General features: G+C 26.8%; 1 protein-coding gene across 1 annotated transcript; it reads left to right on the plus strand.

Moving 5' to 3' along the window:
* The first annotated feature begins 344 nt into the window (after positions 1–344).
* Positions 345–14354, plus strand: LOC119682776 (uncharacterized protein DDB_G0283357). The gene is made up of 3 exons (XM_038096285.1): positions 345–749; positions 6971–7118; positions 12734–14354. Exons 1-3 carry the CDS (start codon positions 373–375, stop codon positions 14219–14221), a joined length of 2013 nt encoding a protein of 670 aa, XP_037952213.1. The 5' UTR covers positions 345–372; the 3' UTR covers positions 14222–14354.
* The last annotated feature ends 4256 nt before the right edge of the window (positions 14355–18610 follow it).

The following is an 18610-nucleotide window of genomic DNA, read 5'->3' on the forward strand; positions in this document are numbered from 1 at the left end:
AAAAATAAAATGAAATTAAATTTACTATATATATATATATATTATTAAATTAAAAAAAGTGTTTAAATTTAATTAAAAAAGAAATATGATAAAAGAGTTTATTTTTTAAAAATTATTTAAAAAAATTATAATTTATAAGATAATATAATTAATAATTATACTTTTATACAACAAACAAAGTGTTATATGGAGAAAAAAATTTTAATTCATTGCTAAGATCAAAAAAATCATATAAAAGCTAATAAATCAAATTTAAAACACTATTAACACAATTAATTTCAAAACAATGATATAAAATAAAAAATAACTAAAAACAAATATTTAAAAAAAAAACATAAAAAAAAGTAGTGAATATATTGAGATATCTACGAAATGTCCTTAAAACGATATGCAATCATTGCTGCAGTAAGCTATCATAATAATCATCAAAATAATAATCAAAATACTTCAACTAATGCAACAGGAACGTTAGCAACATCTTCCCAATATCAACGATGGCAAAATCTATCTTCAGCAATAGCGACGGCTAGAGCTGCTTTGAATAATACCACTGTCTCAAACAACACCAACAATGCTGGAAATACTATTACTCCTTATACTGGTGGTGGGTTAGGTCTTTTTCATCAACAAAATATACGTGCAAATTCCGCTGGTAATAGTGGCCCAGGAGGTGTGGGTCTTTTAAATGGTGTGGGCGGTAATAACTATTCACATGCGATCAATGGAAATGTTAATTTATTGCTTGGCGGGTAAGATTTATGCAAATTTTATATATTAATATATATATATATTAACTTTTGTAAACTAAACGCTTTTTTGCAATAGACCAAATAAAGCACATTTTTTTATTACTTTCAAGCACATCATATTTGATATTTGTATTGATAGGTGGTATATATGTATGTACTATGGTTGATAAAAAACAACAGCTTTAGATTTTTATTTGTTATTAATTATTATTTGAAAAGTTGATTATAAACAAATTATAACATATTTAAGATTAAGACAGTCCTGAAGATTATATACATCACAAAATATATACACCAAGAAGTTGTGCATGATAATTAACAAAACCGAAAGGCACCTTGATGGAAGAGTTTATAATTAAAATTATAAAAATTTGAAGTGTTTCTATATATGGTATAGACAGATAGAAACTATTTTATACAGATGGTTTTGTTAAGATAATACTTGCTTTTCGTAGAACATTTTGTAGCACATTAAGTCTCGAATTATGTAAGGCATTACAATTTAGCATAAAAGGTCAAATATAGTCGTAGTGCTCCGCTCTGTTGGGAGCTGGTACGCTGTTCATTTCTAAGGTACAACAATACTCAATGGTACTAAATTGATAAACTAACTATCTATTATAAATATGCAAACTACATTTTTAATTCCCTCGCTGTGAAGTTCTAAACGTGCTATATAAAAGTCCTTTTTATTTTTTATAAAATTTTAAGAATTAGTTATCGTTATCTAAAAGTACCGATCTAAAAGTTATCAGATATAATATCTCATTAACTCTGTGGTGTAATAATTTTATCACTTTATTAGTTACTTATATGTAACTTGTTTTTCTTCGGTTTCATTTACTGTGGATTTTGTTTTTAATTAAATTAATACAATCCAGAGTTTTAACAAAAGAACATATACATATTTTTTTAAATGTTACGGCTAGATAATTAATCGACATATATGTATTAAATTAAATAAGAAACAAAAGAAACACGTCCAATTCGACTGCGGTGCTATCGATGCTAATCATAATTTCTTTAGCTTTAATTAAAGGATATTATTCATAATAAAAGAATAACCATTTATTTCATAATTTCATAACTGAAACTGTTGACAAATTAAATGCTCTGATCCGTTATATAATTTTGAACATACCTGTTTTTCAAAGCATATATAGATACTGCACAACAAATTTATTACAATTTCATAACTGAAACTGTCAACAAATTAAATGTTCTGATCTGTAATGTAATTTTGAACATATCTGTCTTTCGAGGCATATATAGATACAGTACAGCAAATTTATTACAATTTCATAACTGAAACTGTTGACAAATTAAATGTTCTGATCTGTAATGTAATTTCGAACATACCTGTCTTTCGAAGCATATATAGATACTGTACAACAAAATTTTCCTTACTGCACAATAGACTCTGTCATCACATTTTGCTTTTTATTTTAATTTTTTTTAATTTTGAATAAAACCATAATTTAAAAAAAAAATTATATAAAATATAAAAAATACTACAGTAACATAGGCAGCCAAAGGCGATGGTAACAACGTACAATGTAGTTGAGGTTTATCTTCTTATTATGCGCATAATTTTCGTTTGAAAATTATTTTTATTTTAAAAAATAATGGTTTTAATCCTGTGAACTTACAATTATTCATAATGAATTTAACACTTGAAATTTAACATATCCTTACTTTATTATGTAGATTAATGTGTATTATGTCAAAAACTTAAAATTAAATTTCATAAGGATATTTGCATTTGCTCCAAAGGCACTCAGCACAGTGCAGAAGCAAAATGCGAAATCAAATACTTTTGCAACTTAGTAGATGGGAAGATAGGAGAGAGTTAGAAGTTGGAAAAAAATTCTTCAAAAATTCATTTAAAATGCTAGCTTAAAATTTATTGCAGAAATAATAGAAACATAGATCAAATTAAGTGGTAAATTTGTAATTTCTATTCTTTCATTTTATACTTTCTTCCTTTCACTGGTTTTAAAAACCATAAATAAGCGCCAAATTACAAGTGAAATTAAAAACAATCTTAACGTAAGAACTCACTTTTTGCATAACTTCTTAGTAAACTTTTACATTTACAATTGAAATGAAAGGAAGACTCTTGCAAATTATATATTTTTTAATTTATTTATATACTTTTTTCGATTTCTTCAATTTTTTTTAAACTATTACACTTCTACTACAAATTTGACTTCAAGGATTTTTTATACTGTTTTTTTTCATAAATCTATGTAAAAAAACTATAAAAATAAAAAATTATTGCTGAGTTCCGTGACGTGTAAAAAACGGGCAGCTCCTTTTTGCATTTAAAATGAATAATCCTTAATGTTAAAGTTTAAATCGAGCATAAATATTCGAAATGCACGCAAGAACATGGTGAAGTCATATAAACAACATTTAGGAATAGCAAAGTATGTAAACTCGTCCATTATGTCAAAGAACTTAATAAACATTTCCTTATAATTTATAGGAAAAAGAAAATTAATGGAACATTTAACAAATACATGTTTTAATAAAGCTAATATTTTAGTAATTAAAACAAACCCTAATAATGATGAATCAATATGTTTAAAGGAATTTTCCACTGATTTCTAAAAACCGCAAAATACAAAAAAGTTTACAATTTTGAAATATAGCTAAGTAAGTTATTTTATTAAAAAATTATTGAACTTTAACTATAGTTCAATAGAACGATTAAGATCTTATGTTTTCATTATAAAATATACTATTAAACAGTATGCATAAGAAAGAATACAGAAATCAAACAGAATAGTATTGAAATTTAACAATTAAAATAAAAATTAAAAATTTAATTATTTAATTTAATTATTTTACAGCTGATTTATGATTTCGTTCTTATATAAAGATAGTAAGTGAATTTGTTAATAAAACTTTCACAGCAAATTAACAAAACAAATTAACAAAATGCTATCTTTCGTTCTTATATAAAGATAGCAAGTGAATTTGTTAATAAAACTTTCACAGCAAATTAAAAGAAATTGGGATCAGTTGGTTGGGGAGTGCTGACTCTGAGCTTCAAATTTTGCAAGGCACAAGTTCTATTCAATTAATTAAAATAATATAAAAATAATATTTGTTGTTGTAGTTCATTACTTTTCGAAAACCTCTTTATAAAATAATAACATAAAATTTAAAATTATAAAAAAGTATTGAAATAAAAATCGCAGTTTTATTAATAAACGTTATTTCATTTAAAATTTTCTTTAATATTCTGTATTTACGTGAATAATTAAACTGGATTTCTGTTTTTATTTGCACTTTTCATTTCACTAAATTAGAATATTTCGGTACTCACTTTTCTAAGAGTATTATATATATGTGTTGATCAATGGTTATGGAAACATAACCATTTCACTAAATTAGAATATTTCGGTACTCACTTTTCTAAGAGTATTATATATATGCGTTGATCAATGGTTATGGAAACATGTGTTAATTTTTTTAATTTATTTTATATAATTATTAATTATCTCTAACGTTCTGAAATGTATATTTCGTCTTATTCAGAGTAAAATTTTATTTCTTTAATCTAACAACAGTTTCTCGAAATTCATAAAATCTAAAGGCTTTGTAAATGCTAAGACCATTTAAGTACTTTTATTGAGGCAAAAACGTTTGGACTTTGTAACTATATTAGTTCAATGTATATAATTGCTATTGTTCATATTAACTATTATTATTATGGTCTTAATAAAATATGTATGTACATATAATTGAAATTCAATACAAACAAATAAATCCAATTATTTTTTTAATATATTCTCCAAACAAAACCACTTATCATTTCTATTGTTCCCATCATAGTCATCATTACCAACCTAACGTAGAAGATTTCCGCATTCATTTATTCATTAGAACACAATATTTTGTATAATAAAAGTTATATGTTTGTGTTTTGGGTGGGATAACAGAAATAGAACTATGTCCTCCCCATCTCATTAAAAGCAGCACATACTAAATGCATGCATACGTCCTACGTCATTTTGATTTATAAAAATACATCATTTTGTACAACAATGTAATAAACAATCTCATTATATACCTAGAAAACAATTATTATTATGAGATAGCAAAAAACTACAGGAAAATTTGAACAGGTAGAAAATGTACACAAATACCCCAATATACATATCGTAAAACTTTATCAGCACACTCAAACATGTGTGCTCTTGTCCTTCCACAATGTCCTTAATAATTGCTCATTAAGTTGTCAAAAAATAATAAAATGTCTTAATGTTCGCTGCTTTCAATATTAACATTTTTACTGTGTTTTATGTCTTGTATTTACAAGGCAACATGTCGTATGAGTAACAATGATTTCATTGGCCGAAAATTGTGAAAAATGTATGGAATTAGTTTTAATATTTGCTAAAAATAGAATATAATAGGTAATTTATATAAAATTTAAATATTAAAACAAAAAACAAAAAATAATTATTTCAGTTAATTTTTGCAACATAACATAATTTGGCATTTAAGGAGTATATTTAAAATACGCTAAGGTCAGACTGTTTTTGTCAAGTGTTATGAGTTTTGTATGTCCAAAAATCTTGTAACATTAAAACAAAAATAGATATTTCAATTATAAGTTTAGTTTGACTTTTTTGGAAATTTCATTAAAAATCTTTATTAAAAATATGATAACATGCTTAAAGATAAAATTGAGAGGATTTATAAATTGTCATATATACAATGTATATATAAAAAATTCGAACTTTATATAATAATCTAAAACACAGTACACACCATATTTGTTGTTTAATAGAATAATCATAGATCATATAAAGAGACTTACAAAACCGAGTTGGCAACGCAAAATAAGCTTTTCACAAGTGAAAAAAAAATCAACCAATTTGGCAAAGTATCAGTTATTCCTCTAGAGGGTAAACAGAGGGTAACAGCTAAATCATATCCTGAAAACTGCTTAACATAAGTCTAAAAACTTGTTGGGTATTTCCAAAAATTAAAATAAATTTGATAAAAAGGATCTTCGGCAATAATAAAAAGTGCAATTCATGTCGAAGTTGGAAACCTAAAAATATTCGTTTTTGAAGACTGTTTTAGATAATGTATATAAATTAATGGACACTATTTTAAAAAAATTTAAATAATGAAGAATTATCATTAAGAAGTTATAGAATAAAATCATTTTTATTAATTTTTTTATAGTCAGCCAACCGAATTTTTGACAGTCGTCTTCCGTGTATAATGAAATAAAAACAAAAAAATTATTATTAAGATATGTTTCATTTCAATTGTACGTGAAATATAATTAATCATTTGTGTTAATTGTATATCTATTTACAAGCAATAAATTCTTTTACCCTCTTATTGAAATAATAATATAAGAGGGTCAAGAAAAAATATACAGAATATAAAAACCGTTGCCAAACTTTACAAAATGTATTTATGAAGTATCCAAATTTAAAGTGTAAGGACTTTTTATAAAAATGATATTTGTGTTAGTTTTGGAATTTATTATTGGCCATCTATATACTTCACGTTTATAGAATAGAAGACTATATTAGACAAAATTTACTTTTTTTTAAATGCAGTTTACTTTAGAAAGTACTTTATAAATTTAATTCTTTTGGCATATTGTAGTCCATTATACTCTTATTAATAATATCTGATGCTAATTATCGAAATCTGTATATTCAAAATTAAAAATTAATATACCTACTATTGTTGTTGTTGTTGTTGTGATTTGAGTTAGTGCTATTGCGCACTTTTACTCTATTGTGGCTGGGGAACTTATCCCTGCCCCACACTAAACTTTAACTATACTAGAATCATTATCATTTATTTATTTACTAACTGATGACGGACCGTAGATCAGCATATCTTCCTGTGCGTCCTGAGGTGGACTTAAAGTTTGTTAGAGATGGGTTGGGCAACGTATCAACTTTTGTGAATACCTACTATTGAAATACAGAAATATTTATCTAAAATATATAATTCATAATATTAAAATAAAAATTAATGCGAACGACCATTTACCATGGAATCCATAAAATGTATTATTCAAATAAATCGTTAACAATGTTATTAAAAAATGATTTAATATATTAAAAAAAAAAGTTTGCAATGTATTCAGTTAATATCCTTTTAGATACCAAAAAAAAATTTTGTTTTTGTTTTTAATCGAATTAAATGAGTTTTTTGTTATTTTTTCTTTACAGTGCCATGCTTTCCCTGGTAACAACAATACTATGCGTTGTTTGCTATTGTTGCCATCGTAATATAAAAAAAAGAACGGAGGCCGCATACAGACAACAACATCAATGGCTGGAAAATGACCCCAACATGGAAATATACAGTGTGGAGCAGGTAAACTTAGCATTAACATTAGCAAGTGATTATATGTAAATGAATATAATACCCGCAAACAATGTGAATATAAGTAGACACATTTATTTATTTATTTTTTTTTGAATGACGTATCTAAGTAATGTCCCTAATAGTATTAGAAAAATATAGATCTAGTAAAATTAAGGGTGTAACCAAAATGTAATTTAAGAAATTTATAAAGCGAGTACATAATTCTTTAATTGAGAAATTTAAGTTATATTTTTATTTATATTATATATGTTAAATAAACTGATTAACAGAATGACGAACTTTATATGTTCGATATGTGTTGTTATCCGATATTTTTAATATACCTCCGGTTTTTATTTTTATTATTATTAAAATATTATAGAATATTTTATTTATTCTATAATATTCTATAAATATATAAATAAAAATAAATTATTTATAAATAAATAAATAACCGAAACTTTCTTTTGAAGAATATTTAGTGGAAATAAAAAAACTAATTAAAATTTGATTGAATCCATTAAACTTATTTCAGATCAAAATACAATGATTCAGGTTTATATTGTGCATATTTTTTATATATAAAAATAAGGAATGAAATTAAATTTCATGCACAAGTTTTTTTTTTTTGAAAATATACATCATCTAAGAACATCTAAAAAAAAATTCAGTTATATTAATAATAAATAATAACAAATTTAACTAGACCTTTTTTTTTGTATTGGTATTGCAATAGAATCAATGTCTACAGTCTTTCTAGACCGGATGCTACTGCTTTAATCTCACTCAAACCTATTTTATTATGGCCACCTACTACATCACTGATCCATCTTTTCTTCAGTCAGCTTCTATTACGACTACGAATTGGTGCAGTTGCTAGCAAATGCATTTTTTTTATTTGAGTTCTTTTCCTTCTTTACTTAATACAGTTCTAGATTGTACTCTTGATTCAGCCACACTAATCGCTTTGTAAAAATTGGTCATATATTTTATGAAATGCTCTACTATTTTATGCTAAAAACTGATTTATTAAAAATTTATTTAATTTATTGAAATTTGACTAACCATACAACGCTGTTTCGAGTATTGCCAAGTACTCATCATCAATGGTCTTAGGAAATATTTAAATTTTCTTAATTTGTTTATAGTCCGTATATAATTTGTTTAGGCTGCAAGTGCCAGGCTTAACATATGCTTAGAAAAATGATTAATATTAGTTTTTTTATGTACGGACTATCCAAATTTAACAAATGATTATGCCATTATGCCACGTTTTACAATTTCAATTTAAATTGCTGTTGATCTGAACGTTACGTTCAATTGAATAGATTATTGCAACCAAGTGCAATAGTATTGGAAAAATACAAGTTATTAATTTATGTTAATTCATAATAAAATTTTGGCCATTTGACTATAATTGACTATTTTTAAAAGTGAATACCCCGATTTCACCTTGAATTTATATTCTTATTTTCAAAAAGATTTTGTAACAAATCAAAACAACCTATTAAGCTATCAGGTAGCTTTATTCTTTACTCCAATTCTTTAGCTATTTTTACTTACTCCATTTTTACTTATGATATACTTATGATATATATATATATTATATATATATTGTATATATTATAAAAATATATTATATATATAAATATATATTATATATGTAATTTTTATCGTATATTTATAATAATGTACAATGTACATTGTACATATTCTCGATTACTTTGTGCTTTTATGTAGGCATAAACTTCTTCCATAATGGATTTCAAAACGGTTTTTTAGAACTTTGACTTCTTAAGCAATATCATTGGTTGCTGCTTATTTTCCATAGGTTAGGCATAACTCATTTAGAGTGAGAAAAACTCATATTATTGTTATATATGTCTCTGAACTTTAATATAGAAGTAAACGATTCAGTAACTGTACTCAATAATAATAACGTTCATATTAATTTTGCAAACAATTTAACAATTTACTGTAATCAAGTTTATTTCTTCACTAACATATCAGGAAAATTATTTGTTATTATCGATGAACAATAATCACTATTTTTTATATCAAAATAACATGAAAACATTATATAGACAATTAATTTAATTCATTTAGGTATAAAACTATAATTTTTTATAAAATATGCACATTTCTTTCCCTAACAAATTATGAAAGATATATAAGAGATATTCAACGTGAAATAACAATTTTAATAGAATAATATTTCGATTAGCTTTTATTAAATTTATTTATAACAATAATAATTACAGTAATAAAGCACACATTGAATTAAATAATTATTTTAAGAATTAGTTAAATGTAACAAAATATTTCAGCGTTCAGTCATGTGTGCATGTAACCCAATACTTTATATATTCAGACACTCATTAGCAGGCACAGCTAGAAAAAAAATTTTTGGGCTCATAAATCAATAAGGTAATTTAACAATTTATCACGTACTTAATTTTAAATAATATTTTTAACAAACTCAAAATTAAGTGCAAGCAATGCAAAAATGTTCTTTAAGTAAATAAATTACGAATATAATTAATAGGCGCTTTCGCAAGTTAAACCGAAAACAATTTCACATTATTAATTATGCAAATTACGAATTTCAAGTTTGTTTTGTTTTGTTTTTTTTTTTTTTTTTCATTGAAATACTGAAGACAAATATTTATTAATGAAGTGAATATACAGCCAGTAAATGTACTTATAATTTTTATATAAATTTTTTTATTGTACCTTTTTGGACTTCAGATAACTTAAAAGTTAAAACGCAAACAATTTATAAACTATTACTACTTTGAACCACCTAATTAGTTTAAACTTGCCAATTATTGTTACTTTAAAGACATAAAAGAAATTTCACCAATAACAATAAACTTAAATGTTAATTTTGGTATATTTGGTAAATTTGTTAAATTTGCCCGAAGTGGCAACATTGAAGTCATAAAACTATTCCTAAGTTTACGTTCAATTTCGAGAGAAATGACATTTTTACTACTAAACTCTGACCGCAATAACGTAGTAATATTGTGCTGCTTAAGAGCAACACACAAATTATTATGACCCGCCTCGACGACATTTGAAAAAGAGGAGTAAGTAGTCGTCGTCATCGTCATCGTAGTCGTAGTCGTAGTCGTCCTCATCATCGGTTTGAACAGTTTTTAAGTTGGCTTAATTAAAATTTATGTGGCATTTAGTAGGTGCGAAATTAAAATGCAAAATGGTTTCTGTATTCCTGCGGCGTGACAGGATGTACCACAAATAAAAAGTCTACTGAACACGTTTTCAGTTTTTCTGTTTTTTATTTTTATTTTTATTTTTTCCTATAGAATATCTTCCTTAGCTCAAAGCTTTTATTGTTGTTTCCTTCCCTCGGGAAGTGTTGTAAATCTCAAATGTCGCGTCAGAAATGTCTTCACTTGTCATCCATGAAGTTTTAGTCAGTGATGCGTTAAATTGGGGTTAAATAAATTCCTTTTTATGTGATTTATTTTATTTTATTTTCATTCATAAACATTTGCTGCCTGCCTTATCTCTTATTTTTTTTACTAAAGTAAATAATTGTGCTGTGCAAATATGTGTCAGTTTGTTACGGAAGTTAATTGTGTGCGAATTTGCAAATATTATAATAAGAAGATAAAGATATTATTTTTTCACATTTTATCAATACATAAATATAATATAATTCCAAAGAAATATAATATCTACAATAATTCCATTCCAAAGAAAGCTCAATTTTATTATTATTTTGATAACACGTTTAGTTTAAGACAATGTTAAAAATATCATGACTTAATTCAAACTTCAAAAAATGCACTTTTAAAATGGATAAATTCTATATGATATGGTTTATACCAACAGTAAAATACCATCAATATAATTTAATATTTATATTATTCGTATTATCAGTAATGGTAACATATGTGCGATAGTGATAATTTTTTTTTTACATTTTTGTAAAGAATTGACACTGAGTGATCTTTTCTGTACGAAATACTGTGTAAAAAAATAACTCCATTTGATAATCAAACTATTATTTTAAGAGATTTCGACCATGATAGATCAAACCCAGTGAACATAATAAAAGACACTCAACTCTTCGAATGAAGACTCATATGTCATCTGTAGGACTGTATGCATAAACATAAAAAGAATCAAGATTGATTTTGATAATAAAAAAACTGATAAAACGATAAAAAGAAAGGATAGTAAAATACAAACGGAACAGTAGAAAAAATATAGTGTAATTAGATGAAAGCAAAAGATAAAGAAAAATATATAAGAAAGGAAGACTGAGTAAGAACAGGTAGTAGAACGTAGGCAATAAGATAAAGAAAAAAGAAAGGGTTGTAAAGGGCTTTGTGTAATTAATAGTGAAATTGGTACAATGGGACTCCTCTTCTGGCCACAGTACCGGCTGTTGGGCGAGATCACGACAATAGTTTTAATAATAATAATTCTATAAAATTGATTGAAAGTATTTAGGAATAAAATTTTAAAATGTATAAAGTGATTAAAAATATAAATAGAGCATTCTCTCAATATTTTTCTTCTTCTTTGTTCTATTAACTCTCAGTGGAGCATAGGGTCTGGATATTCTAGACAATTCTAATTAATATGATATGACTAAAAACTAAAAAATAGTCACTGAATAGTCACTGAATAAATTTATTATGCCTATTTATGTGAGAGGTTGAATTAAATCTCATATAATACATACACAAAAGCCTATATATATAATATCTTTGATATACAAAAATTTTGATAAAATTGTTGATATATGTATTAAATAGACAACACGAAAATATAATTAAATAAAAAGTAACAATTTTTTGTTCGGATCAATGACATATTTTTTCGCTTTATCTAGATTAGAGAGATTACAACGAAGAAACGTGATAAGATAATTATATGTGATAATCCGAATTATCCAGAACATATTGTATTTTTATTTTTATATTATGGTTCTATTCAGTATACGTGTTATATTTACCTTCCAGTATTTGCATGTTATATTAAATAAATTGCGAATGATAAGAAATAAAAAATAAATAAATATAAATAGGTAAATGTTAATATTAAATTTATAATAAAGATAAATTAATAATTTTTTTAAAGTGTTATATCAAATATTCCTAATTTCAAAATTAATTTAAATTATTAAGTAAAATAAAAGCATAAGTAATAAATTTAAGTTTCGTTGAAGTTATAATTACATAAACATATATATTTAATTTTTTATAAATTTATAGAATTATAACATATTTAAATGTTTAACAAAAAGGAAAGTCAGATCGAGCAGATGGTATATGCTATAAGCTTAGGAAACTTGTGTTCTTCTATAACTGATAAAAATTCATTTGATAAAAACAATTAAAACATAATTTTAAAAATTTTCACATCATCAAAATATATAAAAATTCAATATATCATGTTTTTCATACGTAATAAATTCATACATAGACAATTTTCAAAGTAAGAATTATATCTCATTACCAGAAGCATATTAGACATTGACTATTAGTATTTTTTGTTTATGTTCTATCTATAATTGGTATTAGTAAATTATACAAAATTCATATTAACATTAACTGTCATAATAATTTTTTTAATTTTTCTCTTTAAAGTGCTATGAAACATCTGGCTTATTTTTGGGAGAGTCTTCAGATGGTTTGTCTACATTTCCAACGCTACATCATGAACCACCACCATCCTATGATTCAGTTGTGGCTATGCAGGAGCAACAACTATTACAGCAACAACAACAGCAACATTTATTGTTGCTGCATCATCAACAACAACAACAACAAATGCAAATGCAAATTCAACGCAATTCACCTCCTCCTGGTTATCGTTCATCTCTCGATGTAAGTGGCATAGCGTCCACATCAATATTATCGTGTAATCGAGGTGCACCTGATGGTATGGACACAGCTAGCGATGGTAATGGCAACTTAAGCAACACTACCAGCAGTGGAAATATATATGTCCAACGTAAACAATTTACTAACAACAACAACAACAACGACAATAAAGTTTCCGTTAATACAGGCGGAAATGCAATTTTGAATATTAAAAAAGGATTCACTGCACAATCTTGTTGCTCGTTGCAACGTGCAGAAGTGGAGAACATGTGGCACGCAGCTGCTGCAGCAGTAGTCGCAAGAGCAGCACATACTACAACAACTACATCAGCCAGTACAAGTAATGCCAATACAACTAATGAACAAGCAATGGCCGTAACAACGCCAACAATTTTAAGGGCGAGAAAATCTCTACCCTCCTCTTATGGTGGTGCGAAATTGAGCGTGAACGAAATCAGTCGACGTTACCTGCAACCGCATAATTACTATCAACGCGGTTGTCCATTGTGTGGCAAGTTTTGCTATGAAGTAGACGACACGTTTTCGTTGTCAACTGAAAGTGGATTAGATAATCCAACAACTTGTGGCAATATAGCTGTATGGGATGTGGAAAACTTAAAAGCAAATGGAAATAATGCTGTCGGTGATAACAATTGTAGTGCATGCACCATTTTTCATAATGCTAACAACAATTACAACAATGTTTTTTTAACAAAATCTGAAAATGAAGAAGTGACCACCGAACAAAATAATACAGGAACAACCTCACTACCTTTAAATGTAAGCAACGAAATTTTCTTTAAACCTGAGCAAAGCATACCATCAACAACATTAGCACCAACAACAATAGCAGCTGTAGCTAAAATTGCAACAAATAATGAGCAAACAACAGCAACTGTTGATGTAAATGGCAACAACAATGAAAACGATACCGCTGCTACACACAATAACGCAAATTCAACTGAAAATCAAAATGACTTTAGCATGATGAACACAGATTTAGATACTAATGCCAATGCGTCTCTAGAACCGGCAGTTGTACCAGCTGCAACTAGTCGAACTACTACAACATTAAATACAGACACCCCAACAACAACAGCTGAAAATGTTCATACAGATAATTTGGAGCTAAATTTGGATTCAATTAATGAGAATGGCATCGTGCGTTTGGATATGAGTAAAATTATTGATAAAACTGGGCTACCAACTTATGAGGCCGCACTTAAACTGGAATCGAGTGGATATGTTTGAAAATGCATATGAAACCATGAAGAAAAAACAGAAACTTTACTGATACTCAATAAACATACATTGATAATTTCACAAATTTACACAATAAACATAAATATTATATTTTAGTAGTTCAAATAGTCACGAATGTGCTTTATCATAGGAAGTAAGTTTTTATCAAAAAAGTATTAATATAAAAATATTAAAATTATGAATACTAATTAGTGAACTTAAATGTAGTGTAACTCAAATGAAAATAAATTTTCGAATTTAATTCAATTATAAAATTTTAAAAAACACAAATTGTTTATCGCGTTAAAAAGATACCACAAGGAATATAACAAAGGCAAGGAATTTAAACACGATATTAAATACTTTTTTGCATGAATTTCTTAATTAAGATTAGGTCGCATTGGAAATTCTTTGAATAAATTAAAATAATTTTATAACTGAACTGTTGATTTTAAATTTTAATACTGGAAATATTTCTACAGTACAGAGAAATTTCTTAATTGTTGAAAATTATTCATGCTAGAAAATTATTCCCCTATTTTTTTAGTACTGTTAGCTGGCACATTTGTAAAATTATTTATTCGTTTTTTTTTTGTTGAGCTATTAATTGACACTTTTTGTCATTGAAAATGTTTACAATTTAACATTTTTTATGAAACGCCCTTGATTGTTATATATGTTGCTGAGGTATGTGGGATCGTTTACAATAACCTATAGCAATTACAATTTCTTGTGTAAGGAAAAGACTTGTAGTTCAGTTTTATATTTTTTTTTATTATTTATTCTTCTTATTATTATTCTGACATTATTATTATTGTCTTTAAAGCCAACTGACACTAGTGGCGTTAACCTGAATTCTCTTAGTGAAGTACTGGTGCCCTTATAGCGAATTCCACTTCTAACTTCTTCTATTTCTAGCTTTCTATGTTCTAGTTTATACAGTGTCATCATGGAGAGAATGGATTTTGGTGTAGTTAGGTCAGAATTTTCATAAAATTCTTGTTACTGTCATAAGACATTTTAAATAATTATTAACGCAGCTCAAATAAAATTTCAATATAAAATTTAAGTTAATTAAAAATACCCACATATACATATTCAAATTAATAAATGCAAGCCGGTTTAGTTTATTTTAAAAAGATATTTATTTAAGCTACTAGTAGTGATATCTCATGTGTTCCGTTCATAAAATTCATAACAAAATTCTATACTAAGTGAGCAATGCTCTTACTTTTATATTCAAATACCCTGAGCTTACAAATAAAGCTTTTTACTCAAAGGTTGTTCAGATCATAATTTTAAATCTATCTGATATAGCGTTTACACTGGCTGAAATGGCTCATTTTGAATGTGCCATTTGAGAGTGTTTACATTCGTTGTAATTCATTTGTTCCCATTTCAAACAGCTGATTTTTCAAAGTGTCTGTTGATTTGATTTTTGGTCTGTGCCAAAAAAATATTGCATGAAGGTTAAATATACTTTCAAACCTTAAAATATATACTGAAAACATATTTTTAACTTCGATTAAATACTTTTTGGGAAGTAGAAGTTCTAAAAAGAGATGCATCGTTTTCAAGAAAATGCAATCACCAAACTTTTGTCTACCTTTTTTGTAAATATGTTAAAACCAGCTTTCTCAAACTGTCAAAATGCCATGAAGAGGTTTTATTTAGGGTATGTTCAATGTATTCCTTTGTATTTGGACATATTTGGAACGCATTCGAACGTCGTTGGGACGCATTCATACAGAATGTGATGAAATGGATCATATTCGCGCTTGAAATTTTGTATGCAAGAATGAGCCATTCAAGAGGATTAATCCATTATAACGATATTAATTCAAATTTGTAGTACAATTTATATAAAGTATGACTTAATTGCTCTAGTAAAAAATCTTGAGATATTGTACTTTTTGTTTGCTTATTTCTATAACTAGTTTATGGAATAGTTAAAGAATATTTATAAATATACATTTGACCATTGGGGTTAAATGAAGTAAAAAACATTACTACAGAAATAGTTTTAAATTGTATTTAATTGAAACATAAAATTATGTATCCACAACTAGGTCTACTTTGTAATGAGGACATTTTCAATGTCTGATTTAATTACTTAATTAATTGATGTTGAAGATTTTTTTATTTTTTTTTACTTTATTTTATATGTTCTAATATACAAAACTATTTATTTAAGCACCAAAGAACGCACAAATAATATTAATATATTTTAGAATAGAATTATATTAAGCAATTTAATATTATATTTTTAGATTAAAATTTCTCGTAATGCAAAATGCAAAGTTTAACCAGAAATTAAAAAATTGTTGGCAAGTTGCATACATGCCGTCATGAAGTTCCACACCAAACCTGAGGTTTAATTTTAATCCATACCTAAGTAATTATTAGACTGTAATAAATAAGACTATTGTGAACTCTTCCTAAAAGTGATTCACTTTCACCTTTCACTTTCTGTTTAATTTACAATTTAACTTTGTTATTTCGGTGTTCATAATTTCATCACTCTAAGCTCTGATTGAGTTAAGATAATGGAATTGAATCTTATTTTCGAATACCTATAAGCTTTTTAACTTCATACGACTATGATTCAATATTGTAAGCTTATTGCAAATTATTTATTTCATTTAACGACATAAGTAATTATTTAAATGTAATAAATACAAAGCATTGGACGATTTGAAAATTTGCTTCGTTTTGCAACTTCAGTGAAGGTAAATTAAGTCTTTTATCGTTGAAAATGGCTATAAAATCCTTATATATAATTAATTGTATACTTCATAAAACTAAATACAAAAAATTAACCTTTTTTTTATTGAATAATTTTAATTCGTAGTTGTTATATTAATTTTGAGTTAGTATTTGGAAAATTTTCTTTATAAAAAATACATCCAAAAAGACCACTGATGTTAAGTATTTGGGAATACTCGAAACGCTGCATGTTTAGACAAAAACGCAATTAATTAAAAATAATATAATTTTGTTGTTGTGATTTAGTATTGTCGAAAAAACCTCTGTATTAAAACAATTGATTTTTCGTAATTGATTTTAAAATCAAATTTAACATAAAATATATTTCATGAGGAATTAATTTCATATACCAGGTGAAATCATAAATTTTTCTGGTTTAACAATAAGATGGCGCCACCGAAAAGTACGCAGCGTATTAATTCGACATATATGTCAATTTGTTCATCTGATATTAAACCACATCAAAAACATTAAGCGTGTCACAAGAACCAATCAATGATATTAATGAGCAAAGGGGAAGATCTATAAACTGGTTAAATGGGTCCCACACAATTTTAATGATAGTCAAATGGAAAATCACAAAATGACTTGTAAAATGTTCCTTTAACTCCACGAAAGACAATCATTTCCTTATTCCAATTTGTGACAGGTGACAAAATATTGATTTGGATTTTGAAGCCCAAAGCGAAAAGAAATCATGGCTTCACCTACTAAAACCGATCCCTTCAACACAAAGGCCAATCGTTTCGACAAGAAAATCTTGCTTTGGTGAAGACCTCTGATGGGACTAGAGTGGTATTACGTATTTTGAACTCTTTAAGTCCAGCAATTCATGAAGCATGGAAACGAAACTACAGGACTTCATGATATAGGAGCAGGAGTACCTCAAGGTAGCATAATGGCACCAATGTTTTATCGTCTATATACTGCGGATCTTCCCCTTACCGATGAGAATGTTATCGGTACATTTGCAGACGATACAGCTATTTTATCAGTTGACAGTGACCCAATTCGTGCTTCCACCAAATTACAAACCTGCCTTAACAATGTTGCTCTTTGGATGAAAAATTAGCGTATCAAACCAAATGAGTCAAATTCTGTCAAAGTAACATTTACTACAAAACGATCTACGTGGCCGCCTGTCTTAATAAACAATACTCGATTACCACAAGCTGTAGAAATAAAATACTTGGGCATACATCTAGATAGTAAACTAACCTCGAAACCACACATATTTAATAAGAGTAAAGCCTTAGGTCTCAAATTGCGAAACTTATTTTGGTTCCTCAGCCGGAATTCCAAACTGTCACTAGACAATCAGCTACTTATATACAAAACTGTACTAAAACCTATATGGAGTTATAAAGCCCAATTATGAGGTACTGCAGCAAACTCAAACTTGGCAATTATTCAGCGTTTTCAATCAAAAACACTACGAATGATCACAAATGCACCTTGGTATGTAACGAATGAACAGCTGCATAAACAACTACGCGTTCCGAAAATCAAGGAAGAATAACTCGAATTATGCATCCAAACCCACTGGTTACACACCTGATGTCCCCCTCCAACAATTTTACAAGGCTAAAAAGAAAAACATCGAGAGACGTTTTATATATTTATATGTAGGTC

The sequence above is a fragment of the Teleopsis dalmanni genome, chromosome 2 (genome assembly GCF_002237135.1).
Source record: "Teleopsis dalmanni isolate 2A chromosome 2, ASM223713v2, whole genome shotgun sequence".
Classification (NCBI taxonomy): domain Eukaryota; kingdom Metazoa; phylum Arthropoda; class Insecta; order Diptera; family Diopsidae; genus Teleopsis; species Teleopsis dalmanni.